The sequence below is a fragment of the Strigops habroptila genome, chromosome 1 (assembly GCF_004027225.2).
Source record: "Strigops habroptila isolate Jane chromosome 1, bStrHab1.2.pri, whole genome shotgun sequence".
In the NCBI taxonomy this organism is placed as follows: Eukaryota; Metazoa; Chordata; class Aves; order Psittaciformes; family Psittacidae; genus Strigops; species Strigops habroptila.
In genome coordinates, this window is record NC_044277.2 from 122113390 (window position 1) to 122140624 (window position 27235).

Below are 27235 nucleotides of genomic sequence, written 5' to 3' on the forward strand. Positions count from 1 at the left end.
ACACCCTTGTCCATGATGTACCTTTCCAGAGACCAATAGCAGATGAAGTAACCAGAAAAAAGCTTCACATAACATTATTGAGAAAATTACTATTAGAAGGCACACAACCTAAATATATCCATATAGTACCTATAGATCAAAACTGGGACCAGAAACAGGCTAAGGTGCCTCATGTAAGACTTTTAGATTAAATCATACAGAGACTCTAAGGCTAGAACTGATTTAAGCACTGGCATAAAATATCTGGAATTTTGTGGAGCACCTTTCACTTCAGATTTTTAGAGCAAGACAACCATCCCTTGTGCACTAGAGATGGGGCTTCAGGAAGGGATTCTTTTTACCCCCAAATCTATGCAATTACTATGCATGTGTAAGCTGGAATTTCATGTTTGCTATGTGCTGATGGATTCTATAGATCTTCATGTGTGTATTTGTGGCTGAAAAAACATCATCTCAGAAACTCAGATAATGAAGTAGATGATATCTCACAATCTAGTTTGTCACACAGTTCTATTTGTGTTCTGGCATATTTTTAGCTTGAAATAATTTCTTGCAGGCTAAATTACAACCTTAAAACAGTATATTCTTACAACGACAACAGTATGGACTTCAGTTACTATAGGTTGTCATTATTGTGCAACTATTCTTTCTTACACTCTGTAAAGAAGCTCATGAAGAAAATAAGATTGCGGGTTTTTTTTCTTGTTTCCTTTTCCTTGCATTCTTGACGGGTCAAAGAATACTGCATTCTCTGAACAGTTTGGGGGTTTGTGCATATTTGACTGAGGCATGTTTTTTGGCAATAAAAGTCTGTCTGGTTACAACTCTGTGTGTTATTTATTCACAAGCATTTGTAATTGTTCTTATATTACTCTTGTTTCCCAGTTTGCAGTATGGAATACTCCTTTATACCATTGGAAACCTTTATCCAGGTAAAGTTACCTGGCCTTTCAGATTATCTTGCAGTTATCTCCAGATACACTCTACTGATGGTGCACATTTCCCTATCTCTGATCATGAACTGATGATTTGGCTATCTATCTGATTACAAGTAACTAATGCAGATTTGCTGAAACCAGTAAGACAACATCCCATTTGGGTCATTATACTGGATGTATCATTCTGTTTCACCAAACTATCTGTGCATGGACATTACAACCCTGCTTTCTGAGTGTGCTATCAGTCCAGTAAATTTGCAGTTTATACTAATGTTACAAAAATTAAATACCTTAAAAAGATTGCATACAAGCTAGAAAAACATAGCTTATGCAACTGATCATAGCTCTAGATGTGCAATAGCTCAGGATATTGTCCATTGTTTATTCTTGAATATTTTCCCCAGTGCCTTTGATGTCTTCTAGCACTTAACCATTTCCCTGAGCTGAAAGCCAAAGGCTGTTCGCAGACAGACCTTCACTACTGATTGTGACTGAAGTTGTGACTACGTTTGATGGCAAATCTGAGCTCCCTCTGCTACTTCACTGCAGACACATTATAATACATAGCATGCAGACAGGTTCACGAAAGGACAAGATTTAAATGCTCTAGTTAAGCTGCCATATGGTAGCTGCAATGCTTTCAGTGAGTACCAGTTTAGTCTTCTTTAAAGTAGAGCATATTACTATCTTTCCTTTTAATGATGATGACAGACTACATATTAGTGTCAGATTCACTCTTAGTGCTGGGTCTGGTAAGCACCTACTCAAGTCAATAGCTCAGTCTTCAGCATCAGATAAAGGTATTCATGTTCTTCAGGAGCTAGAGGCTACAAGCCACTGTTCTGTACAGTCACTGCACCTGCCAGGAGATGGATGTGCCCTTCAAGGAACAGGCAATTGGTAAATGAAGGGCCTTACCGCATCCCCAGTTACACCATTTCCCTATGGGCCACACTTTTACACCAGTCTTGACAAATATAACAGCATGATCTTGGCTACACATCACTGGGAGATGTCCTGTTGGTGACAGGACCCTGTGCTGACACTTTTTTACCAGGATTATAGAAAAAGGCACTCATAAGAGCCATGTCCCCTTCCAAGCTTTTCTTTAGTTACCACTTGAGATCCTTCAGCGAAAGAAGAGAGAGAGTGTCTGTAAGAAACACTTACTTGAAATAGAAGAAAATTGCCAAGGAAATCAACAGTGATGTTATAGACAAAGCATGGCCAACGATCGCCATATAATAAAGTATGAACGCCATCTGCAATTTAATGAAAAGGCAAACATGAACAATTTGCAGGCAGTCAAGTTTTTTTCTCATTAAATAAGAACCTACAAAATCAACCTCCCATTTTGTATTTCTTTTCTTTCAAAGGTTCTTTTCCCACATACTTTTAACATCAGCAATCTATTAAACAGCACAACTCATGGTCTAAAGATGAGATAAGTGTTTCTTACATGAGTTGATCTATTTCTGCTGCACTGAAGTAACTGGCAAGATCCCTCTCACACTATGCATCACTAACTTTCCAAGCTCTAGGAAAGCACAGCAGACATAACACATTCAGATTTTCAAAAAGCCCATGACAAGCTTCCACACAAAAAAAAAAGTATTAAAGAAAATAGGCTGCTGCAGGATTGGTAGAAAGCTTTTACAGTTTGAGAACAGCTTAAATGACAGAGAGCAAAAACTTAATGGTCACTTTTGGAGATGAGTCAGTGGTTAGGTGTCCTCAGGACTGGTGGCAGGGCTGGCTTTTTGTTCAACATATTCATCAGTGACCTGATGCAGGAAATACTTAGGTCTTCCAGACAATAGTGAGGGACTCCAGAAGGACCTCAGATAACTGAGGGGACAAGAAGATGCCATATGAGCTTTAACACAAAAAAAAGTGGTGTAATACACCTAGGGACAAACCATCTAAACGCTGCTTACACAACGCTGAACTCAGAGCTGAAATCTAAACTCAGAAAGGAGACCTTGGAGGCATCCTGGCCAGTTCTCTGAGTCATTGGCTTACCACGTAATGACTGCCAAAAAGTCAACAAAATGTTGGACGTGATTAGGAAAGGCACTGAGGGTAGAACATCATTGTGCCTCTATTTAAAATTTACACTGCACATCTTAGATGCATGCGTGTTTCTACCTCATAGACATGGCAGAGCTAGGAAAGGTGCAAAGGCGGCAATTAAAATAACTGAGGTAGAGTAACTGTGTTATGACAGGCATGTACAAATGCCAGCATTCTCCCCTTTGGAGAGAAGAAGTCAAGAGGGGGTTTATGATTAAGGCCCAGTCATGAAAGCAGCAGATGAGATAAAAACTATCCTCAACTCCTACCACAGTCTAACAGCACACCCTGAGCCAAATTCTGGTTCACACTGGTATGAACCTTGCTATTGGGCAGCTAGATGGTCTCACAATGCTGTGAAGCCAGTATTCACGAACAGGTAGTCAGGCTTTCATTTTGCCTAGTATCAGTGAAATCTAAGATAGACCTATCTGTATTTTGTATGCCAATAGTAAAACAAAATTGCAGGACAGCACCTGGGCTTCAGAATGCTGTGGTATTTAAATGTCATACTCTAGTCTAAGCCAACCTCTTAAGCAATCACCCAGTTGTCAGAAAGCTGCAGGTTAAATGGCATGCCAGCTTTCACCACTGCCTTCTTTTCTGAAAGCACTAATGTAGCATGGTTGTGTCCTGAAAAAAAGACTTAGATAGGAGGTCTTAGTTCCTTTGTTGTGTTTCTTTTCTTTTCAGCTCTACTTTGTTAATTTTTCTTCTGTTACGCATGAGCAGTTTTCTTCTTTTCAACAATTACATGAACTGCTTTTGTAGCCCTAACTTTCACCACTCACATTTTTAGGTGTTTCCAAGTAATTTTAAGCATTCATGTGAAAACAAATATGAAAAAAATTCAGAAAACAAAGCCATTCCTCTTAGCAAAGGTGCACATCTACTTATCTGGTTTGTTCTTCAGTCATTTTACAAGTTTGGGATTAGCTTCTGCTTTCATTAACATAGGTGTTTGTTCTTCAGTCTAGTTTGTTCTTCAGTCATTTTACAAGTTTGGCATCAGCTTCTGCTTTCATTAACATAGGTGGTGGTGGCCCGATTCACATTTAAACAAAGTCACATTTACACTATCCTGACTGTGTAGAACATACATGATCTAAGTGTAAATATAATTCACCAAGGTATGGAAATCTCTGCATATTAACTGCAAATACCCTAGGTCTCCTAGTTGTCCTCCACAAAGAGAAACTAATACATCACTAGTGAGTGCCAATGCTTGGCAACTTGTTGTGAGTGCACCAGAAGCCCAGAGAGGGCAGACCAGAGTGAAGAGGAGACAACTTTCTGAATATAGACTAGTCGGAGAGGTTTTTACCTGCATGTGACATTTCTTCCACTCCATAGTAAGTGGTTTCTGTGCCGTTTAACGATATGAGATTGATATAGCTGAATTTAATTTACAGATGAGCTTTTCAAAAAAATGTTGTTTTGGCACCTAACCTGTATACAACCCTAAGCCTGAAATAGCTAGAAGTAGGAAAGGCTTCCAGATACCTAGATGAAAACCTGTGTGCACCCTGGAGGACTCCTGGTTAATCAATCTATGTACCTTTCAGCATACAACTGTGTATCTGGGAGTCAGCAATAGCATTTTTGATTATTCCATGTAAGCCTACTATGCTAACTGCTCAAAAAAGCTTTCCAAATATAGCAATGAAGACAGATCAGAATGGAATGAACTGTCAGCTAACAAAGCATATGGTCTATCACTGCATTTTTAAGAACTGGCTGTAAACCAGTTTCAAAAGTGTAGCATGTTGGCATTTCCAGTTAACTTCAAACAAATAATCAACTATTTTACTAATTTCTGCACTCCTTGAGTTGTCGATCTGTCATGTCCCTTCTGACATACAGGATTTATAACACACTGACTCACCACGTTTTTAGCTTATGCAGATTTTGTCATCCTGGGTTTAAGAAAAGTCTAAAAGAGACACTTCATGTTCTTTTTTGTCTCCCTAAAATTATTCACTTGAGGAAAGAGAATTCTCTAATAGGAATACCTCTTACTCAATTATATTATCCATATGTACATGGAAATAGTCTACAAATGAAGTATACTCCTGTTTTTGAAGACTGGGATTAAAGGTCATAATCTAACTTGGCATTTCTGTAAAGATAGATAGATTCTTTTTGCATTTTCCATCACTTTCTGTTTCAGAAGAATTTCAACCTATGAATAATTTTCCTTTGTGTTCTATCTGCAGTTCGCTTGAATGATGTTCAAAATTGTTCTTCTGGAAGGCATGGATAATAGGTAACAGAACTACATTTTTTGCCTCTCTACATGAGCCAACATCTGGAAATTTTTTTTTATGGTGCTTCCATTTAATGCCTCTGTGGGCTCAGATTATTACTATTATTCTCTCTTTGTCATATAGGTGAGCCCCATTTCACATGATAGTTCCTCATGCTGCAAAAACTTTTAGAATTCACCTCCTGCCTAGTGCAGTAGACTTTTCCAAGGCCCTTTGAGCTGGATCATTACTAATATAACCACATACTGGTTTTTGGCTGTATAAAAAAAAAATCCTCCAACACAAAGCCCAAATCAAATAACTTTTTGACTCTTTTCCTTCCACAATTCCAAACAGTCACAAATTATTCTTTCACAAATCTGTAATCAGATTTTCCTGGAGTTCCACTTACATTTGAGAAATATGTTTATTTTCACGATCTTCCCTAACTTAAGTTTTTCAAAGCTTTTCTCAGATTTCTCTCTCCTTGTTTCTTTTGTTGCTTTTATATTTAGTTCTCTCAGCTTAGCAACCTCATTTTGGAAATATTGATGCAAATGCTTAATTTATTATTGTAAGAAGACTCAATGACTTCAGTCGAAATGTTAAAGTTACATGTGTTCAGGCTTGTAGGATTTTCTGGATTAATGGTACCTTCATAAATATTTCTTTTCAAAGGGAGTGAATACAGGGTGATATTCTTTGCTTAAGAAAAGTAATTTTAATTTACATTAATATTTCTAGCCCTGCAGAAAAGACAAAAACGCTTGGAAGACACTCATTAGAGAAAGCAAAATTGAAATTTTAAAGGATTATTTTATAACAGTTGGACAATCAGGGAAAATCATAGGAATTAAAAAATGCATTTGAAAAACACTGAAAAACTTGTCAAATGAATTGCTACTAAATTATCCACCCCACAGCAAACCTATATTTAGGTTTGAGCACTCATAAAATAATTTTAATAAGCTAAAATCACGAGGACAATGCTATTAAATTCTTGTGCAACAAATAAAGCTGAAAGATGATGACTACTCTGATCTCTCTCATATGTGTCTTTCTGCTAGACCAGCCCAAAGCTGTTCCCAGACAATCACTGTCTTTCTTTTTAATAGCATACCTTTAATTTTTCAGAAGTGAAAGAGTTGCACAGGGTATAGTTGGACCACGTTCGGTTGCTCTCAGGATGGCGGAACCAGTTTCCAGTTTCATCACAGTATTTTGAAGCCCTCTCTGACGATAAATTGCAATAATAGTTGTTTCAGCATTGCATATTTCACATTTAAAAATCCATAAAAAAAGAATTTCTGTGTTTGGAAAGAAAATGTCTGCATAACAAAATCCAGAGAATTTTCAACTTCTGCAATTATTACACATTTTGCTATTCGATTCTTTTCCTCAGCTGTATCCGGTGGTATACTTGCTATCTATCTGTCTCCTTTTGCCTTGAATGAATGCAGAAGAGTATACACAACTAGCCTTCATTCAGGTGCAATTATTTATGTGATAATAATCCATTTAAAGAGGCTTGTAGGATTTTCTGGATTAAGGGTACCTTCATAAATATTTCTTTTCACAGGGAGTTAATACAAGGTGATATTCTTTGCTTATGACGAATAATTTTAACTTATGTAAATGTTTCTAGCCTTGCAGAGAAGATATCAACAGCTTGGAAGATACTTGTTACAGAAAGCAAAATCGAAATTCTAAAGGATTATTCAGATGCAATTATTTCTGTGATAACTATCCATTTAAAGCTGTTTGTGGAAGAGAAAGTAACCTCAGGTCCTGATGCCAAACCTGAAGGCAGTGTGCAGTGTTTCAGGTATCAAAAGAAATAATTAGTTAAAAATACTGTGTAGAGAAAGGGCAGCAAGCAGTGTACAAAGTGGAGCCTGGGTGCTGGCGATGCTGACAGCCCCATTGCCTGCCAAGTCCTGCTAGGATGAGTAGGAGCAGTGCTCACTTTCCTCTAAGGCTGCAAAGCATGTAGGCATAGAGAGAAGCAGCACTGCAAATATTTTGGCGCAAGTCCTAAGTGTCCAGTTTAATTTAAAATGGCTGCAGAGTTCTCTGTTTAATCTGATGTGTGTTTGGCCTCTATGTGTGTCTCTGGTGCTGGTTCTTGCACTGCAGGTGGCTCTGGCATGCTTCCCGAAAGCCTTGTTGCATGGATCACTCTCCAGGCTTGTGCTCTCTGGCATGCCTCCTCTTTCTGTAGCAGGGGGATGGTCAGGGGTTCAGCACTGTACAGCTCTGAAGGATGCCTGGAGCCACAGATGTATGCTGTGCCTGTATCCCCCCAGCCACACTCATTTCTGCCTGGGAAACCCTGGATGCTGAGGCACAGTCACTCCTAATCACCTGTCAAGTTTTGGACTAGTTCCTTTGGCCTTCCCTCAAGCATTAGCCACATGGGAGTCACTGGAAAGTTTGCCTCAGTAACAAAGGCAGGATAAAACCATAAACTTAAATTATCTGATGCTTTCTTAGATAGTGACTTATTTACGAAAAACAGTTTTTCAAGTCTGACTTTTAAAACAGTCTAAAAAGTCTATTTTGACTCCCCTTTGCCTACTGTAGCTTTATAAATTTATTGGCTTTATATACAGATTATAAGCATTTCCAGTCAATATACTTTTACAGAGCCAATTAGCATTTGAACATACATGTTTTCATTTTTTGTGGTCAATATTTGCATTTATTTTCTTTATCAGCTCTGACGAGTAATGATCCCATTAATTTGGAAGACTCATATTCCTTCTATACACCCTAAAGAAAGCAATTGATCATATCAGCACGCAATTGATCATATCGATCATAGACTGAGCTATCTTCCTCTGACTAGAAATAGTGCCATTGAAAAAAAAGAAAAGCAAAAAAAAAGACAATCCTCCAGAACACAGCATACTTTTGAAATTACTTTGAGTTTCAAATCATTGTTTTGGGGGACTTGTTGAAAATCAATACGTGCATCAACAACACCAAGAGAACAGTACATGTTATCTCAGCCTTCCATCGCTGCAGCTTGGAGATAATCTCAGGCTGCCTGTGTAGAAATGTTCCCAACGTACTTGTTGCCAGATATTATCTAAAGCTGGAAAAAGTTTTCAGTCATAGATAAAAGATTAATGGTTATGCTACCATGGAACACAGTGTACAAACATCGTACCTACTATCCCTTGCACTCTGCAAAGTACACAGCTTTTGTTAATATGATATAGAGTATAATGGTAATATCATCTATCATCTCTGTACTTTAGCATCTATGTAGGCACCCTGCTGAAGCTTAACGTGGCCTCAGTAAGTTAGAGAAAAAAAAAACCTGTGGCCTCATACTTTACCTTGAAGCCAGACAAACACAACTGCTCCTAGTTTGGAAGCAGCCATGGCCCATAGATTTCTTGCTGTAATATTGTCAGAATATGGGACGGGGGGATAAGCCTCCCTACTGTCCATCCGAGTGACTCAAACAGATTCAACATCTCTTCTAAATCTATGATTTTATAGAGAAATATAGCTGTGAGTGTATAACCCAACCACTGTTCTACTGCAAGTTACTCTACAATGGCCCAGTACAAGGTGTGGGATTACGAACTTGGGCATGAATTGGTTTTAATGCTAATCAGAAGAACCTAGTAAACTCTAAAGAAATACACAGTGTGGAAGGATGGCTAAGGCAAAATCGAAAAGTGGGCTTTAAGATTATTAAAATACAATGCAAACTCCGACTTTTTAGGCTCTGCCTGTACCCTATCAGCTTGAATAGCCCACCACTTGGACATCACATTATTCAAAGTGGAGGAACAGTGGCATTGCCTGGAATTTGTCTGACCTGACTTTCGCAACCTCAAACTATGCAATTCATAGTTGTGCAGGCTCTCTGTGGTTAGCTTAGAAAGACAGACACTGCAAGAACTGTCTGGGAAAAAAAAGGATGAGAGAAATCTCATCCACAAGGGCAGTTTCATGGGAGTAATGTGTCTAAAAAGATTAACTACTAGCAATAGTTTTGCATGTGGTATTGTCTGTGCTACCAATAGTGCTTTTACGAATCATATTTTCATAAAAACACCTCAGTCATTTATATTTAACATCTTAACCAAATAACTCCAGAACAAACATGATATCTCTATCAATCAGAGTTTTCACAATTAGACCAACGCTATAGCTAGCACATGTTAAAAGACTCAGCACCATTTTTTCTATTTATTGTTAAGTTATAAGCTGGAAGTAGAATTAAGTTTTCCTCTGTTGCAGTGCATGCTCAGCACATCCCAGACATTGGATTCTCTGCTGTTGTTTGGATAGACCTAAGTGTAGTACTTAGTTTTGCAGATGAGGGAATGGCTGATGTAGCACATCTGATATACTTATGCCCTCAGTAAAATATTCTAGAAGAAAATTTTTCAAAAATGAAAAAAATCATCTTATATAATACAATGGAAACCCTAGAAAACTTCCAGCATCCTACTAAGTGAAGCATTATCACTATCATCAGAGTGCCTCAGTCAGCAGAAATGGAATCTGTATATTAGAGTTATACTATGCACTATGGGGATAAGAACTGATTTTTAAAGTACAGCTGTCAAGCTTGCTAAGAAGCAGGACAGAAATACACAGAAGGGTAGGGGGAAAACAGGAAGCTGGACAAAGAGTTCAGACCTGGTTTATTTATCACAGTCTAAATTATATCACTTCAAGACAGGAAAATAGGACCAGGAGGAATCCAGAGCTGGCTTTTTTAGCCAGAGTCAGGAAATCCGCATTCTGTGGCAGCAAGAGAAGGTCTTTCCCAAGCCCAGCCCTCCCTGTGCTGCTTGGGATGCTCCAGCAGGTCCCTGGGCCTCCTGCACACCAAGAATGCAGTTCCTCGCCCACAGCCTGCTATGAGCGCAGGTATGTTGCCCTGCCGAGGCACAGTGCTGGGTGGGAAGGAGCACATGATCGCCTGGATATGCAGGAGGGGACACCACAGTTGGAAAGGTGCTTGAGGAAGTGGTCTCCCTGCCTGCGAGGTGCCAGATGGGTAGAAGGGGCTGCAACTGCTGCTGCGACCCAAAGTCTCTCTCTCTGGTTTGCGGAAGGTCATGGTTTCTCATCCGCAGTGACTGTTCTTGTCAGCTTGGTAACATAACTCAGCTGAACACTGTGCACATGGTCAGCTGTGAGAAGGGTGTGCCTGTGTCCCTCAAATACAGTCCCTTGTGGTCACAGGCATCACAGCTGATAAGTCCAAAAGCGTCTGCAAGAGCTGTTGCATCTGTCCCCACTTCTCCTGCATAGAGCATTTATTCTTAATTCTCTAAAGATACTTTGTAGAAAGACAAAGCAATCCAGAGACTGCAGTATGGCAGAGGAGAGAGCTGCAGAGAACACAAATACCGCAGTGCTTCTGCCCCCTCCGCTGCTGAGATCCACACTCCAGAGCAAGTGTGGGGCTGCATTTCCATGTTCCTTGGTTGTGAGAGGTAACAACACATTCATCATCATCTGAGGTAATTGCTTATGAATACATATGGATCTGTTTCCAAACTGCACTTCTAGAAACTTTGATCTTGGAGCCACATGGAGAGTTACAAGTAACTGGTTTACAAAGTGGGACCAAAGACAGAAACCTAACAAAGTGGAGAACTGAGAGGAATTTTGCTAACTGCAGCCTTGGATAATAAAGTTGGGCCAGGCTTGCTCCCTGCTGGGCTGGCTACTGCTCTTAACCACTCACTGCTCCTTGCCAAAGAGGAAAGGGAGCAAAAGTGAAATGAAAAGGTATGGCTGCCACAGCACAACTTACACATTCAGCTCCACTGCTGTGAGACTGCACCAAATAAATCCTGAGAAAACACACTGTGCAGGGAGGGTGAAGTGGGTAATACAACACTCCCTTGCCACAATCCCAGCAGCCTATGGATAGCACAGGGCAATGCTCTGCTCCTCCTGCTGCCCCCAGTAAATCTGCCTTCCTAAAAGGCCATTGCATCCACAATATATTTCTCTTTTTTCATTAGCAAGAATATTACCAGCATGAATTACATATTAAATTCCTATCAAATTCAATTCCCAGCAATTTCAGCATGACCTGGAACCATTTCAAAGTGATTACACCAAAGATTAACCTGGATAAAATATGAATATAAAGTACAATTCAATAGAAACTGTGCAAGTTGCCTGAATATGGGAGTATAAACCAGCCCTGCTCAGAGCTTCAGAGCCAGGAGTGGATGAGACAATGAATTTCCTGCTGTCACTGGCGGTAAAGCAGTAGGTCTCAGTATGTTTTCCAGACAAATCGATTTGGTTTTATGCATTATCACACTGCATGTGATGGCCATTGTGAGAAAGAGATTGCTACAAGAGGCAGCAGTTGTTTATTGAAAAGGAAAAAGCTGTCACAGCTTGTAGAGAGGAGTTTCTATTTGTCTGTTAGCTTTAAGATACTGATTTCCTTTCACAGGACAGAGCTTCTTCAGGTGAAGAAAGAAGTGTGGGAAGCCCTAGCTAACTGAACAGACTAGATTATCAGAGTGGTCCTTCCTTCTTTCAGAACACGGATTCCTATCTAGTAAGAACTGTTCCTAATTTCAGTGAAGTAAGTGGGACTACAGCTGGTAGGTAGTTGTGAAGTTGTCAGACAAAATGAACAAAGCACTGTGTTCTCTACCATTTTGTTTCTGGGTCCTTTTCTCTAGAATACAATTTCACCTTGTTTACTTTCTAACGTAACTTTCTAGCACTTTCTTCATGGCACTGGTGCTGAATGTTTTTGGGGGTTCAAATACAGATTGCTGGTATACAGCACCCACAGGTGCAGATGGGAGGAGAATTCAATCCTATGCTGCTGGATAATGTTTCACTTTTCCAGTTAAGAATTGCGTAAATATGAATGCACAAAAGAAAGCTGAACAACATCATTTTATTCCAGGACTCAAAGCTATACCTAGCCTCACACAAAAGTAATTTAGCCATCAGTGAGCTGATACACATTGGTTCAGCAGATCTCTGTGCAGCCCAAAGCAGCACAGCATGAAACACTTGTTTCAGAAGTCCACGGGGTTACTTGCATGCCTAAAATATATGCTGAGGTGGTTTGATATATAAAGACTTAATGGGAAGGAAATCTGTCAGGCACTGCAGTTTTCATCATGTGAAATCATTGTTCTTTATGATGAATTGACTGTTTTTCAGCAGAAAATCTAGCTGTATTTTGTTTAACAGGCATAAGTTACCAGAGAAAATAATGACTTGTGACACAAAACCTGACAGACTTCTCAGCACAGCTGAACCTGAGCTTTTGGTTACCTGTAAGTGGCAGCCGCTGCCATTAGCAGTTGAAAGACTTCTAGTCACCCCCACGATTTCTTGTCTCCCTCCTACTTTATTAAGTCCCTGTGTGACAATCAGCCACCTGCAAAGCAAAGGCTGGCCACCCGCTGGTTTGATGCTGCAGCTGTAATACATGCTGGGTTACTCAACAGTTACTCTATGAAAGTGGCTCTGGCTCACCCAGGAGATGCTAAGCAGCAGCTCAGCATCAGGGAAACAATGTTCACTGACCACGATGCAAGCAAAGAGGCTGACAGAGGTGCTGACAAGGAGAAAAGAGATGTGCCAGGGAAAAATACTGAGTCCAGAAGACCACAGGTATTGTTCCTAAACAGGACAGTAGAGAGGACAGCTGGAGGTGAATAACTGGAGGAGGCTTTTCCTCCTGTGGCTGTATAGAGAGAACAGGAATACTTCTAAAGTGTGGCAGAAAGAATAACTGCAGTATGCACACACTGTGGACCAGACTCTGCAGCACACATCTGTACATTAAGAGTGATTTGCAATCAGTTGTACAAGCCACAGACCTTGGTGTTAATAAGCATTAATAAGTGGAGTGAGGTGCTTCTCCATGGATGGCTTCAAGTGTTACTTTGAAGAGTGCTTTTGTAGTGGAGCAATTACTTCAGAACAAGTCAGTGGAGAAAGCAGGCAAGTGGAAAAGCTGGGAATAGATGGCTTGGGAGCGAGCAGGAGAGTGGCTCTGTAAACACACACTGAGGGATGAGGATCATGAGTTGTTGAGAAAATTCTGTAATCACAGGGATGTCCAACACCCACTTTTGCAGGTATAAGCTGAACAGCACACAAAATGTACATAAACTAGGACTGTTAGTGCCACATTTATTTTTCTATGAAAACCATGGAAGCAGGGACAGCAGAAGCCTTGTTGTAAATTTTCCTATTCATCTACTGCAAATAGGATGCAGAAAAATGCACACTGGGTCTGATCCAAGCTGGAAACTCCTCTGTTTCTCAATAGGCAACAAGCTCAACAAAATCAACAGTTTAGCTAAGGGTACTGGGTAACTGATTCACAGCAATCCACTAGTCTATTTCCTCACTTTCCAGTTGGGAACATACATTTTGGTTTAACCCTACTGAAATTTTTTAGATTTATATTCCCTGGCTCCCCAAATGTTTAGTTTCATAGTGTTTAACTGCATTTGGTACACTGCGTCTATGCTGGATTTAGCACACTGTGCAGCATCAAGCACTGCCTATAAGCAACATGTTCTGAGGCTGGAACACAGAACTGCGTCTTTCTTCAAACAATAATATTTGTGGTTTTACACTTGTGTCTAATATTTCCTTATATCTATTTAGCAATATTTCTGTCCTTGATTTTTCATTTCATTTGTCCTTTTAAATGTTCTTGAATTACTTCTCTTAGCCTGCATGGCTGCTAGTATTTGTATGAAGAATTCAATGGACAACTGAAACTTGGAGACTGAAAGAACATTATTTCTGCTCATCTTCCATAAAATGGTATTTTCCAACAAAAACTGAACAAAACCCATGTTGATACGTATTTCATGCACATAAGTATTTTCATTATAAAAACTTAGCATGAGATGCTAAAAATGTTTTGGCATCACACTAAGTAGTTAGTATTTTTATAAACTAAGTTTCATAAATCCTGGCTATGGATTATGGGTTATATTTACATAAATATAAATAAATGTAAAATCTTTTACAAATTAAAATATGTAAATTAGGCAACCCATTAGCTTGATATATTTCAATTTCAGCCAAACCCTCTAAGATTTCACAATGCTCTAAAAATGCAACTGGAAAAATCCTTCAACTCGACGGCATGAATGTTCTGAAGACTTCCTTCAAAAGCTAAGATAATAAAAAGAAATACTGTACCAGTTGGATCAAAGTCTGGAAAATAATCTGGACAATTCTGAGCAGTGATTCTGCCAGCAGGTGTGTCATCCCAGCACAACCAGCCGTCCCACGTTCGGTTGCAGAACAGACCTGGATTAAGAGGAATGCAGTAGTTAATTCAACACAGTCACTCCTGGACCTGCTCTCTTATAGCCTCTCAAGGAATATTGCTGTCTGCAGATAATCAAGTTTTCTTTTTGCAATAAAGCCTGTTGTTATCGCTACACTTTGAGTGGCATTTGGGTGCTACAAGGTACCTGGTTTTGCTGATCTGATAGTGGTGTTCATTCTACTGGAAAGTAATCTACAGAAAAGGAAGAGTTGAACACCATATTGTTATATCACCAGCTAAAAATATTACATTTTGGATGGACAGGGAGCATGGGAGTGCTGCGCTGTCCTAGAGGGATGGTCAGGTGTTTCCATGTGCCTGAGCTCCTCATGATGTTGTTTGTTTGGGATTTAAGGTAATCAATTCTACCTTGAAATGGGCACCTGTATTATACCATCTCTCTGGCTCCTGAGTGTGAGATACTATGCAGTTCTCTGCAGTTCACTGCCATTAGCTTTGAGCCCTCATTGATTAGGAAGGACTTAAACTACCTTTGTTCCAATGTACAAATAAACTACACCAGGGACTGCAGAGATACCAGGGAAAAATTAGACACATCTTGGCTGGCTCTGTGAAGTTGTACCAGACACTGGGCTTTCCAGGGAACCTCAGTGTTAGACTCCACTACTGTTTGTGCTGAAAATGCATGCCCGGTATACCCCTTCAGCTCATGTCTTGGGCTTTTCCTCTCAGGAGACACCTCTACTGCAGTCCTTTGCATTAAGGGAATTTCCCATCTCATTCTATCTACTCTTTCAAATTTGCAGCCAAGAGACTTAGTCCCCTGCCCATTTCCAATCCTTTATGAAGTGTAAATATTGGAAGGCTGGTGAAGATCCTGTAATTCAGTTGAAAATGTAACTTCAGTAGTGTTGGCATCATTCCTTAGTCACCCATTATTTTCACTCTGGGTTATAAATGAATTAAGTGCACGTTGCTATGAATGTAACAGTCCCCAGTGGAATCACTTAAATCCAGCTGCTACTTGAAAGACTGCACGAACTGCTGTGCTGTGTTGGATGGCTGCAGGTGTGCCACTGCTGTCCTCCTGCGACAACGCAGCCCTTAAGAACACTACCAGGAATTCACATGTCATGAGATGTATGAATTCCAAGCTCATGCTGGGAAAACACTTCAGCTCTTTGCAACTAATCACACGAGCAAGGTGCAAAAGTAAGGTGAATCCAGCAGAACTACCAATGGATTCCAAATGACATATTTATAGACATGAAGAGTAAAAGAATAATTTGAGCAGACAGTGTTTTCCCCCTCAAGCCCAGCAACTAAAGGCTTGTTTATGTCTGAAACATGATGCTTTCTATCTTATAACCCTGTTCAAACACTTGTGGGTTTTCCCCATTATTGGCCTGAACAAAGACCTATTTAAAGCAAGGGGAATCTCCATATTCATTCCCAAATATTTCTGCATCAAGACCTGAGTATCTTAACATATAATTCTTCTTTGAGTCTTACAAAGCCCAGTAAAATCTTTGTGGTAAAAAGCTGTAGAAATGTCTTTGTTCTTGTATTACAAAAATTCCCACATTATCTTCACACCATCTATTAGGTTGTGGGGTTTTAATTATGATGTTTTAATACATTTTTTGTTAAACTATGTCCTCAGTATCTCTGTTCTTTACTTGCATAAATCCCCACAATGGATTCAATATTTTTTTCTCTAGCCTACTCATAACTTCTTACATATTTTCTGTGAGAAAAAGTGACCAGAACACTCAGTTCTGGAAATGCTGCTTAATTTATATGGTGCCATTGTAGCACCACTATTATTTGTCATTTCCCTTTTTATTAATCTTAATATATGGCCCTTATTCACTGAAGATGCCTGTTCAGTGCTTTATGAACCTCTTTTTGCTAATATTACTGCTGAATATAGAAAACCTGGACCATCTCTATTGGTACTGAGCATGACAGCTACGAGTCAATACACAAATGACAGAAAACAAAACAATGAGAAAGGCAAACAGAACAACATTTCTATTTAAGAGATCACCATTCACAATCAGATCTTTGTGTGAGCTTGCTGAAAGATTCTGGAGAATGCTATTCCCAAAGCAAGAACAAGAGATATTCAAGCAGCAAAGCACTGAGCCAGAAACGTAGATGACGAAAGTACCGTCTGCATGGGGAGAAAGGAAGAGCTGTTCATTCCCTGGGCTCATTCCAGGCTTTTTTCTTTCTTAGCACTTAAGAGGATGCTAAGTAAGTGTGAATTTGACTACTGTTTACAGGAAGGAAACTGCACCCCAAGGAAGACTATAGGTTACTATACAGAAGAAAATGTTTCTTTATAGCTATGTAATGGAGCATGGCAATATACAAACAGATTCCTTTAGATCTTTTTTACCTTTTTTCTTATACGGAGGAGCTCTGTTCATCCTCTCATAGCATTTGAACTGCGAATCTATTATCTTCTGTCGTATGACTGAATTTTCAGTTACTACAGGCTCTAATGTAGGATCAGTATAATTTACAGTAGAAGAAAGACTTGGAACCATTCTCTGTATAGAAAGGAAAAACTGTTAGTACAAATGAATAAACCAGGAGGATAAAATAAAATAAAAATCACAAATCTCTATTATGCATTCTTCAAAGGCCTTTTATTTGCACGTATGTTTAGCATTATGATGGGCTTTATAATACTGTTTGCAAAGTAAATGCTGAATTTTTACTAGTTCACATCGCTGTAAACACAGGACTTTAACCAAGCCCTTTTCTTGGCAGAAAAGACGACCATTAAATACAGGATAAAGTCTTCAAAATCTTTTCATTTAGTTTAGTGATCTGCAAAAAAACATTTTCTATCTTCCCAAAGTTACACCTGTATTTCTGCTCACTTGTGCCTATTTCCTCCAGGCTGCCAAGACAAAATAACCCAGTGCCACAGCCTCAAAATGGATTATTTCATGGTTTATGTCACCTGCTTTGAGCTTCTTCAAGTGTGAAGGACATAGAAGGTCATAGAAACACAGGGCAGAGAGTTTTAACCTCACTACCTGGTCTTAGCTCCTACTTTAGAACTTTTAAGCAAAGTGCCCCTAAATTTGAAAGTCTGAATAGCAAGGTCCTCTTTGATCAAGTGGCATCTTCTGACTTCTCCCAATTTGAGAATGCCTGCAGGGCAAAGGGAAGGATCATTGCCTCTGGAAGGCAAAAATGTGAGGTAGGGAGGTCAGTTATCTTTATTGCCATCCATTCACCCTTCCCTCTGTTGCACAGCCCAGGTCTGTGTGCCTGGGTGGAAGTGAGAGTGTGGAGCTTTAGTTAATTCTGTTCTGCTTTAATCCTGTATCAAGACATTTTGCATGTGGGTGATAGGAAAGGATTAGCTCCTCTGCTTCCCCAAGCAAAAGCAATGCTTATGGCACTTTCCTATTTTTCCCTATTCTAAATCATACTAAAGTCACCACAAAAACATACAGAGTCATTTAAAGGCTGCTTCATAATTTAGGAGTCTCATAAACACACAAACTTGACATTTTTAGCAGCAAAAATTAGTACACAGATCTTTAAGTGAATATCTGTAATTTTTCAAACTGAAAACATGACAGGCTTGAAAATTCAAATATCAGCCTACTTCTTATTCCCTTTTTAATTGCACATCACAAGCAATTTCATCTCATAATACATTACTTTTTACCATTCGCACAACTGAAACACCTTGATAAAATACACAGCAGAATCTCAGTTACATTTGACTTATTTAAAAAAATGCCACTGATACTTTTGCACCAAACCATCTCAGTTTAATCTTTTTATACTCTTATACCTAATCGATTGTTTTTTCTTAATTTTATCTAATCACTTTTGATACAAACATTTTCAACTGTATACAGCTACTATCTGAAGACTGGAGGACAGTGACGGCAGTTATCTTGTTGCACTTAAATAGATACTTGAAATAGAACAGGAGAAATAAGAAGGAAGATATTTTCTGGCAGAAACAATTTTACATAAATGTTATGTGTATACATACACACTCACAAAGACATACTTGGCCAGTGAAGCCATTTGGAACATTTCATCTGGCCATCCAAGCGAAAAATTAAGCATCCAGAAAGCCAGAACAGGAAATACAGAACCAATGCCAAACATCACAGATCCCTCACTTACTTAGGAAAAGATTAAAGGCAGTTGCTGGAGTCCATGAGGATCATTTAAAACCCAACCAAGCAGTATCTTAAACCCATCATGTCATGCAGGAAAGTGCAGATGAGGTTCTCAGACACCCTCAGGTCTGTCTTAGCCCTTTGTGTCCATATATTCCCACAGGCTTTAGTACTTCTCTGAAGTGATTCATAGATGCTCCATGCTTATTTTTTCCATTCTTATTCCATATAATAGCTCAGTTTGAAGCAGTTTGCATTCAAGAGACCAATAACAGTATCGACAAAGAAAGCTAGAGAGACTTCAACGGCATTGCCTCTGTTCTCGATGATTCCTCTGATACTCTGGTCCAGTTTGGGAACACGCATCTATTTTGAAAGCATAACCATCTGATTATGCTTGGAAAACATCACTAATTTTCCTTCCATGAAACAATATTTTATTTAATTTTTGTTTTCTTCTAGGAAGGAGATGATCTGTTCTTCTCATCTGACCAAACAAGATCAATATCAGTTCACACTGAGAGAGACCAGAAACAATGGTGATGCTGGTCATAAATACGGTTGAGGTTTCATTTGCTTTATCTGTACAGAATAAAGCACAACACAGATATGAAACAATTGGCAAGTGCCAGCTACACAGATAGAAACTGTAGAAATGGCTCAGTGCTTCAGAACATTTCCCATTCTTTTTTTTTTTTTTTGAGCTTCTTTTACACATACCTTTTGAAAGGAAGCTATGTGTAAAGCCATTCCCACGAAATTGCATAGTACAGAAAGATATAAACTGAAATCAAAAGATCCGCCACGAGAAAAGGAAGGCTCTATATACATCTTTTAAATGGTGAAGATGTAACAGATTTTGGGGGGGTAAAATACAATTCAGAGACCGAAGACACTTTATTCTTAAAGGTCAGTTTCATCCCTGGCGACGCTGAAGGCCAGGCTGGATGTGGTTCTGAGAAACCTGACCTAGTTGAAGTTGATTTTTGCCGAGGTGAGCAGCTCCATAGAGGAGCCTTCAACCCCGGAGCGAGGGCAAGCACCGCGCCGAGGACCGTCAGCTCTGACTGCGACAGCCACCGCGGGAGCCCCGAGCCCTTGCCGGGCCCTGCCCAGGACCCGCAGCTCCGCGGACGCGCGCAGGGACTCACAGGGGCGGTGCCAGGAGGGAGGCACCGCCCGGAGCGGAGCAGGAGCGCGGCGCCGCAGTTGGCGCCGCAGTTGGCGCTGGCAGCGCGGGCGGGCAGCGAGGGGCGTGGGGAGCGGTCGGCTCAGGGCAGGGCCCGCTCTGGGAGCTCTGCTCTGGCTGCCCCGGCGGTGGCAGCGGCGGCACCAGCCAGAGCCGAGGGGAGGGGAGGCTGCGAGGCAGAGCTCGGGGTGCACAAAGTGCCTCCGCTGGTCTCTGGGGGCGAGGGTGCGCCCTGGTGGAGGTCCCCCTGCAGCAGGGGCTGCGCTGCGGGACACTGCCAGTACCTGAAAGATGTCAGGGAAGCTGAGAGGGGGCTGGACTGCTTGCTCCAGGCCCGGACTGTCCAGGGGCCACAAGCGTCCACCATAGCGCGTACAGGAAAGGAGGAGGAAATTAACCCAGGAAGATGGGAGCTAGTAACAAAAAAAAAAAAAACCAAACAAAAAACCCAAAAAAACAAAAAAAAAACCCCACAAAAAAAAAAAAAAAAAAAAACCCAAACCAAACAAAACAAAACAAAACAAAACAAAAAAAAAAACCCAACACCAAAAAAAACGGAGGAGGAGGTGATTGTTCTGCTGTCAGAAGGAGTAGTGCATGTCTGCTTCTGTCAGGGTCCAGAGGGTGTTCATAGGTCTCAATGCCTGGGATTGCCCTCTCTTGGGACCTGCACTGCAGATGGCCACTCAGACCTAGGTCAGAGCTTGTCATGCAAAACTATATGCAAAACATATCATAGCTGTTCTATTCCATTCCATTCCATTCCATTCCATTCCATTCCATTCCTCGCACTCACAATGAGCTGTGTAATGATGAGACCATTATTTACCTGAAATGCCAAGGGTTTTTCAGTGCCAAAAACACTTTCAAAGGCACAAATCAGACACAAATCAGGTTACAGGTGGAAAGAGTATTTTATTTATTTATAAATAAAGTTATTTTATTTATCTTGTTTCATTTTAGTTAATTTTAGTCTAGATTAGATTATATTTTCTTTTTCTAGATCTTGCAGAGCCGATGCTCACAAGCATTAACTCGATGCACACGCGTAGCCAGCAGCAGGCTGACGCATCCTTCAGTCTAGCTGGAAAAAACCTCCCTTGCAGCCTGACAAAGGAAAGCCGGGGCAGGAGCGGTGCCGTGGTGGTGCGAGAGCAGTGCAAGAACCCAGCCAGAATGGGCCAGGGAAGACCTAACAAGGGGGGGTGCTCAATGCTACAGAGGAGAAGCAGCAAGTCCCGGGGCCACGCTGTGGGGCCACCCTGGGAGTCCAGAAGGCTTCCTCCCCCCGCGTGTGGGGCACGAGGGCCAGCTGCGTGGAGCACGAGCAGCTGCCTTTGGGCCACAATAGCCCAAAGGAGCCCCATGGAGGGGCTGTGCTCGGCTGCGGAGGAGGCAAAAAACCCCGGGGACACTTGCCAGTCCACCCTGGGGGCAAAAAAGCCTTCCCCCCCCCAGCTGCAGGACACGAGGGGCCACCTTCATGGAGCATGAGCACCAGGCGATAACCCAGAGCACCAGGACCAGAGGAGCCCTGACAAGTGGTCATGCTCAGTGCTCAGAGGAAGGCAAAAAACCCCCGGGGACCAGGGCCAATCTGCCCCGGGGGAAAATTCCTTCCTGACCCCAGCGCTGGCGATCGGCTACTCCCTGAGCACGTGAGCAAGACCTGCTCCTGGTCCACAGGCTGGTTATGCCTCTAAGGGGACACCGGCACTGCCTTTTCTGCCTCCACCTGCAGCCATCTCCGGGGCTTCCCATAGCAGCAAAATGCTGCTGGGCTGATCTACCCTGGGAGCAAGAACCCTTCCTGTGCCTGGCACTGGAGCTCCAAAGCACTGCGGGAGGGCGCTGGGCTTTATACTGCCCCAGAGCACTGTGATGCTGCGCTGGCGGGTGGTGGCACTATGACACGGGGGTGATGGGGCCCCCGCAGCCCTGCCCAGTGCAGCCCTGCTGCTGCCCCTTCGCCCAGCGTGCCTTGGAGAAAGGCCTCTGGGGTGCTGGCCCTGAGGCAGTGCTTGTGCCCAGGAGGCCCAGGGGTCTGTCCCTGCCCATGGCGGCCATGCACTGGGCACCGCTGCAGGGTGTCCCTGTAAATGAATCCGAATGTCCAGACTGTCTCAATAAAGGCTTTTATACCACGTACAGTCATTTGACTGTGACGATCCCAGAGGTGAAAGTAAGAAAGGGGTTTTGCTTCCCTCTGCATGAACTTGGCAGAAACGTAGAGAACATACAGGATTTCCTCACCATTCCTTACCAATACACCAAGTGGCATTTGCTACTGCGCTGCTTATGGTGAGGTCTTCTTCTTGGAAAGAAGAAGAATTTCAGAAATCTCTTCTGCGTTTGTTACACAGGGTGTTTAGATATTTGCTTGTGTTTATTATCATTCATGTGTCTAGTTTGGGGGTTTACCTCTTGTATTACTATTTGAATGCAACACTTCACTGACTGCTGCCTAATTCTGTGTTCTTGATAGCTCAAAAAAGTGTTTAAACCGATCCCAATTTGGTTTAAACTGCATGGACTGAGCAGCTTTTGCCTGCAACACTCAGGGAAAACAAGTAACTGAGTTGCGTAGAACAGTTTTAGAAACTTCAGCTAATTATCATGTAAGGATACAGTATAAAGGGCAGAGATTGAGAGATTGGCAACAAATCCCCCCCAGCACATTTCTGGATGCCATCCAGAGGGACCTTGACATGCTTGAGAGGCGTGCCAATGCCAACCTCATGAAGTTCAACCAAGCCAAGTGCAAGGTCCTGCACCTGGGTCAGGGCAATCCCAGGCACAGCTACAGCAGAGAAGAGATTCAGAGCAGCCCTGTGGAGAAGGACTTGGGGGTCATTGGTGGTTGATGAGAAACTTTACATGAGCCGGCTTCAGTGTGCGCTTGCAGCCCAGAAAGCCAACCATTTCCTGGGCTCCATCAAAAGAAGCGTGACCAGCAGGTCAAAGTTGGTTATCCTGCCCCTCTACTCTGCTCTTGTGAGACCTCACTTAGAGTACTGCGTACAGTTCTGGTGTCCTCAACATAAAAAGGACATGGAGCTGTTGGAGCAAGTCCAGAGGAGGGCCACGAGAGTGATAGGGGGGCTCAAGCACCTCCCATAAGAAGACAGGCTGAGAAAGTCGGGGCTGTTGAGCCTGGAGAAGAGAAGCTGTGTGGAGACCTCCTAGCAGGCTTCCAGTATCTGAAGCGGGCCTTCGGGGATGCTGGAGAGGGACTCTTCTTTAGGGACTGTAGTGATAGGACAAGGGGTAATGGGTTCAAACTTAAAAGGGGGAAGTTCAGGTTAGATATAAGGAAGAAGCTCTTTACTGTGAGGGTTGTGAGGCACTGGCATAGGTTGCCCAAGGCAGCTGTGAATGCTCCATCCCTGGCAGTGTTCAAGGCCAGGTTGGATGGAGTCTTGGCTGACATGTTTCAGTGTGTGGTGTCCCTGCTCATGGCAGGGGGTTTGGAACTAGATGATCCTAAAGTCCTTTCCACCCTAACTATTCTATGATTATATGATTGTATGAAGATGTCCCTGCCCATTGCATGAGGGGTGGACTAGATGACATTTGAAGGTCCCTTCCAACCCAAAATATTCTATGATTCTATGATTCTGTAATAACTTGCTGTGTGTAAAGGGCTAATCCAATTCCTGAAGAAGGCTCTTGTTGGATAGAGGTTAATGAGAATAATTTAATAGTTGGAGACAGAGAGTACCTGTGATGGTGAACAGGATAGTTGTCTTGGATTGTGCACAAAATTATTTAAAGAGCTCAACTGTGTAGTCAGGAGGACTGCCCATTCTGCTGCCCTTCAGCAGGCATATATTTTCTTATATATTTTTATGCCCAGTCAGAATTGCCAGCAAAATGTCTATTGCCCACATCTGGGCCAGGAATTCACTCAGATTAAAAATATAAACACAACTGTGTCGCTAATGCTCAATGGAAATTACTTCATCAGTGGAAATCATTTAATGGCATACAGTAATTCTAAAGCAAGTTTGGATAAAAACTGGAATAATATTAATTAGTGATGTCTCTTAAATTATTTTTTTTTTTCTTTTTGCAAAACAGAAAGACTCAGACTTTCAAAGTTAGTTGCACTTCTGATGTACTTGCATAGCTTGTGTGTGAAATCAAAATAAGGGGTTATATGTAAGTGTGTTACTGCTATTGTTCATCTGTGATGTGCCCATTTCGTGCACTCTTCTCTTTGATTGCTACTACTCATTTCTGTTTGCCTAGATTTGAAAATCTGGCCATGGAAGTTTGAACAATATTTTCTTCTACCTTAAAATCAGATGAGTGTTTCAGCAGATTAATGAAAAATTAATCTGGTGACTTGCAAGAGGTTGAGACATCAGACCTCTGTTTGCAATGCTGGTGTTTTCTATCGTGCATAGGAGAATCACATGTCCTCCTCCACTCCAGGACTCAGAGCCTAAACCCTGACCTCCCTGAAGTCAGTTCAGTGGGCTCATGACCCAGCTTGTATTCCTGGTGCTCACTCTGACAAAAACCTTGATACAATTTGTGATGTCAGATATTATTTGTTTTGGTCTTCTTGTGCTCCTGATTGGAGGGGTCAGGAAAGGGCAAACAGGGCAGAAAGAAATCTTTGGGTCATTATTTTTTTATCGTAAGTAGCAGGAGCTTGGGCATGTCAACATTGAAGGGAAAGCTTAGTGTGTATCATGCTAATAGGAGAGGCTGACAATGTCTCACAAGTCTCTGTGTCTGTGTGTGTGTAATCTCATGGATCTAATGATAAGGAATCACCTCTGCTGCTGTGTTTTTATGATTAAATCTAGGTATTTTTGGAATTAAGTTTTAAAACACGTTTTCACCATAAAAAAGCCAAGATTAAATAATTTTCATCTACCTATGCTATTGAACAGAATTTGAATGTTCAGAGTCCACTGCTGCATGTTAAAAAGCTTTCCCATCCATCCATCCATCCATCCATCCATCCATCCATCCATCCATCCATCCATCCATCAGTAACTTCAGATGGAAATATAAATGATGTTGATACAACAAAGGAATGCCTCATTCATTTATAAATATTCTTTATTAAAGAGAAAGAAATAATTCACAACTTAATAATCAGGATGTGTTCATAGCCTGAAAATGATTGGTATGATTTCTTCAGAAGAGAACTTTTTAAGTGATGTCCCATGCAGCAGTTTAGCAGCCGTACATATGATGTCACTCCTAAAAGTCCAAGTAAATGACGTCATACATACGACCACCAAGCCACCACGTGACAAATGACTGTTATAAGAAAATGAATTATCATTACAAAGAGAAAAAATCAGGCTGTTGGGAATACTGAAGTTCACTTTATACCTAGAATCAAGAAAGGAATCCAGAGAAAGCAATTTGGCTTCATTATTGCACTATATTGAAATGAACAAATAGCACCCTGCTTCCTGTAAGACAGATACCTGCTTTTAACCTGTGCAAGACTCTGCCCATTTCTGCAGAAGAGAATCCAGATAAAGCAAGTATAAAATGCCTTTTTTTCCCCCACAAAATATTGGACATGATGAACAAGCACCCCCAGATATTTTTCTTCCACCCTCAAGGAGTTTGAAGTATATAAACTGTTGACTATACATATATATACATGACATTTAAGAAAAAAGGTATTTGTACCTTTCTTTGTCTTTGGTTTTTTTTCACTCCTTCCACTGAATACAGTAATTCTGCAACATTTATTCTTGAGATCAGTCAAAATATATTTTAAATTCTGGATGCTCTAACTGTTACTGATTTTGCAACTCAAACATTCATTACAATTCTTTTAAAACTGCTATGTGTAGTCACTTTGTGGGTCACTAGACCCCTGCCCTTCAATACATCAGATCTTTGAGTGAGAGCTCAGCATGATTTAGACTGGTTGCAGAGCCCCTCTCATACTTCGATTACATTTGAAGTACTTTTCACATCTGCTAGTGTTAGGACAGAAGAAAATGACTGTGATGCCTTAAGAAGGTCATTAGTGCATCATACTCAGTAAACGTAACAATTATTTCTTATCCATCACTAATGTGCTAGGAAACAGCAGGCAATTTCTTTGGGTAAATACCTCAACATGACATGTTTTACTTAACCACTGAATGTTGAAATCATCCCATACTAAATTGCTGTTGAAGCAGGATGGAAATTATCTCACAGTGATATCCCATACAACTTAAACTGTAGATTCTGGCAGCTGTTTAAACAAGCATGAGATTATGAGCCACAGCAGATGAAGACAAGGCACTTGTAATGAAAAGCAACTCACAAATCTTACAGTTCTTTTCCACTGCTGCAGGATTTGCTCACATGAGGAACCTTTACTCCCAGAGCAGCCTGGTGCAAACTGACAGCTTAAAGAAAGGCTACAGAATACTTCATGGATTTTTGCTTGCAGCTCTGATTATCATCTTGAGAGGGGCCTCTTTAGGGCAATCGGTTGCATAGCAACACATTTTTTTAAAAAACAAAAGTGGAGACAAGAAGTCCTGGTCACCCTTGAAACTGGGTGAATACAACATGGCATTCCTCTCATTTTTGGGAAATCATGGGCAGCTTGAGTCTTAAATTCTCACATTAATGCTCACCACTTAAAAACATCAGCAGATTGCTTTCTGAGTTTTCCTTGTGTGAGAAGAGCTCCGGAACTTGCAAGCCGACTTCCTTACTGCTTGAAGCAACCCATAATTACAGAGGGGCTTCAGAACAAGTTTTCAAAGGCATGGTCTCAGGTGATGAGACCTGGGGGATCTCATCATCCAAGCCTAGGAAAGCCCCTGGGCTCTGCCAGCCATGCCAAGCAGCAAGCAAGGTTCTGATGAAGCATGCCAAAGGAGGCTGTGACAGACCTTCAGCAGCTGTTCTGGCCCACCAAAGGGTGGGACCTGCTCAGGACCAGATACTGGAAGAGCTGCTGTCTAAGCAGGGAAAGGCTTGTGCTTACACTGCCTGCACAGACATGGGTTTTGAGACTCACGGTGAGAGGCACTAAGCTGGGCAGGTGGCAGGAGACCATAGCACCACATGGCCAACCCTGTGTATCACACTCTCAGCGGTGAGGATCAGACGGGTACACCATGAGCGGTGCCCTCATCATGGTGGCAAATGTTTTACTAACTGACTCCTGGAGACTTGAACGTCCCGTAACAGTGTTCCAAACATTGCCAGTTTGTGCAGTTACTGAAAATTAAATGTAGGCTTTCACATAATTAATTTTTCATGTTTTGTGAATGGGACTTATTCAGAAGCCTTTCAGGAGCTGACACAGTGTACCAGACTGTGCATAGCTTAGTGACTGAGGCTTGATA

General features: G+C 41.4%; 1 protein-coding gene across 4 annotated transcripts in view; it reads right to left on the minus strand.

Moving 5' to 3' along the window:
* The window catches only part of CALCR (calcitonin receptor), a 170835-nt gene that overhangs the window by 42975 nt on the left and 100625 nt on the right, over positions 1 to 27235 (minus strand). For all 4 annotated transcript variants that reach the window (XR_003994071.1, XM_030503613.1, XM_030503622.1 and 1 more), the window contains exons 3-6: positions 16951 to 17104; positions 14453 to 14563; positions 6378 to 6490; positions 2109 to 2200 (exon numbers count right to left, since the gene is read on the minus strand). Coding sequence is in view for 3 of the 4 variants with exons in the window: in XM_030503613.1 (XP_030359473.1) it covers positions 2109 to 2200; positions 6378 to 6490; positions 14453 to 14563; positions 16951 to 17104 (470 nt within the window). In the remaining variant the exon portion in view is untranslated. The remainder of the gene's footprint in view (positions 1 to 2108; positions 2201 to 6377; positions 6491 to 14452; positions 14564 to 16950; positions 17105 to 27235) is intronic.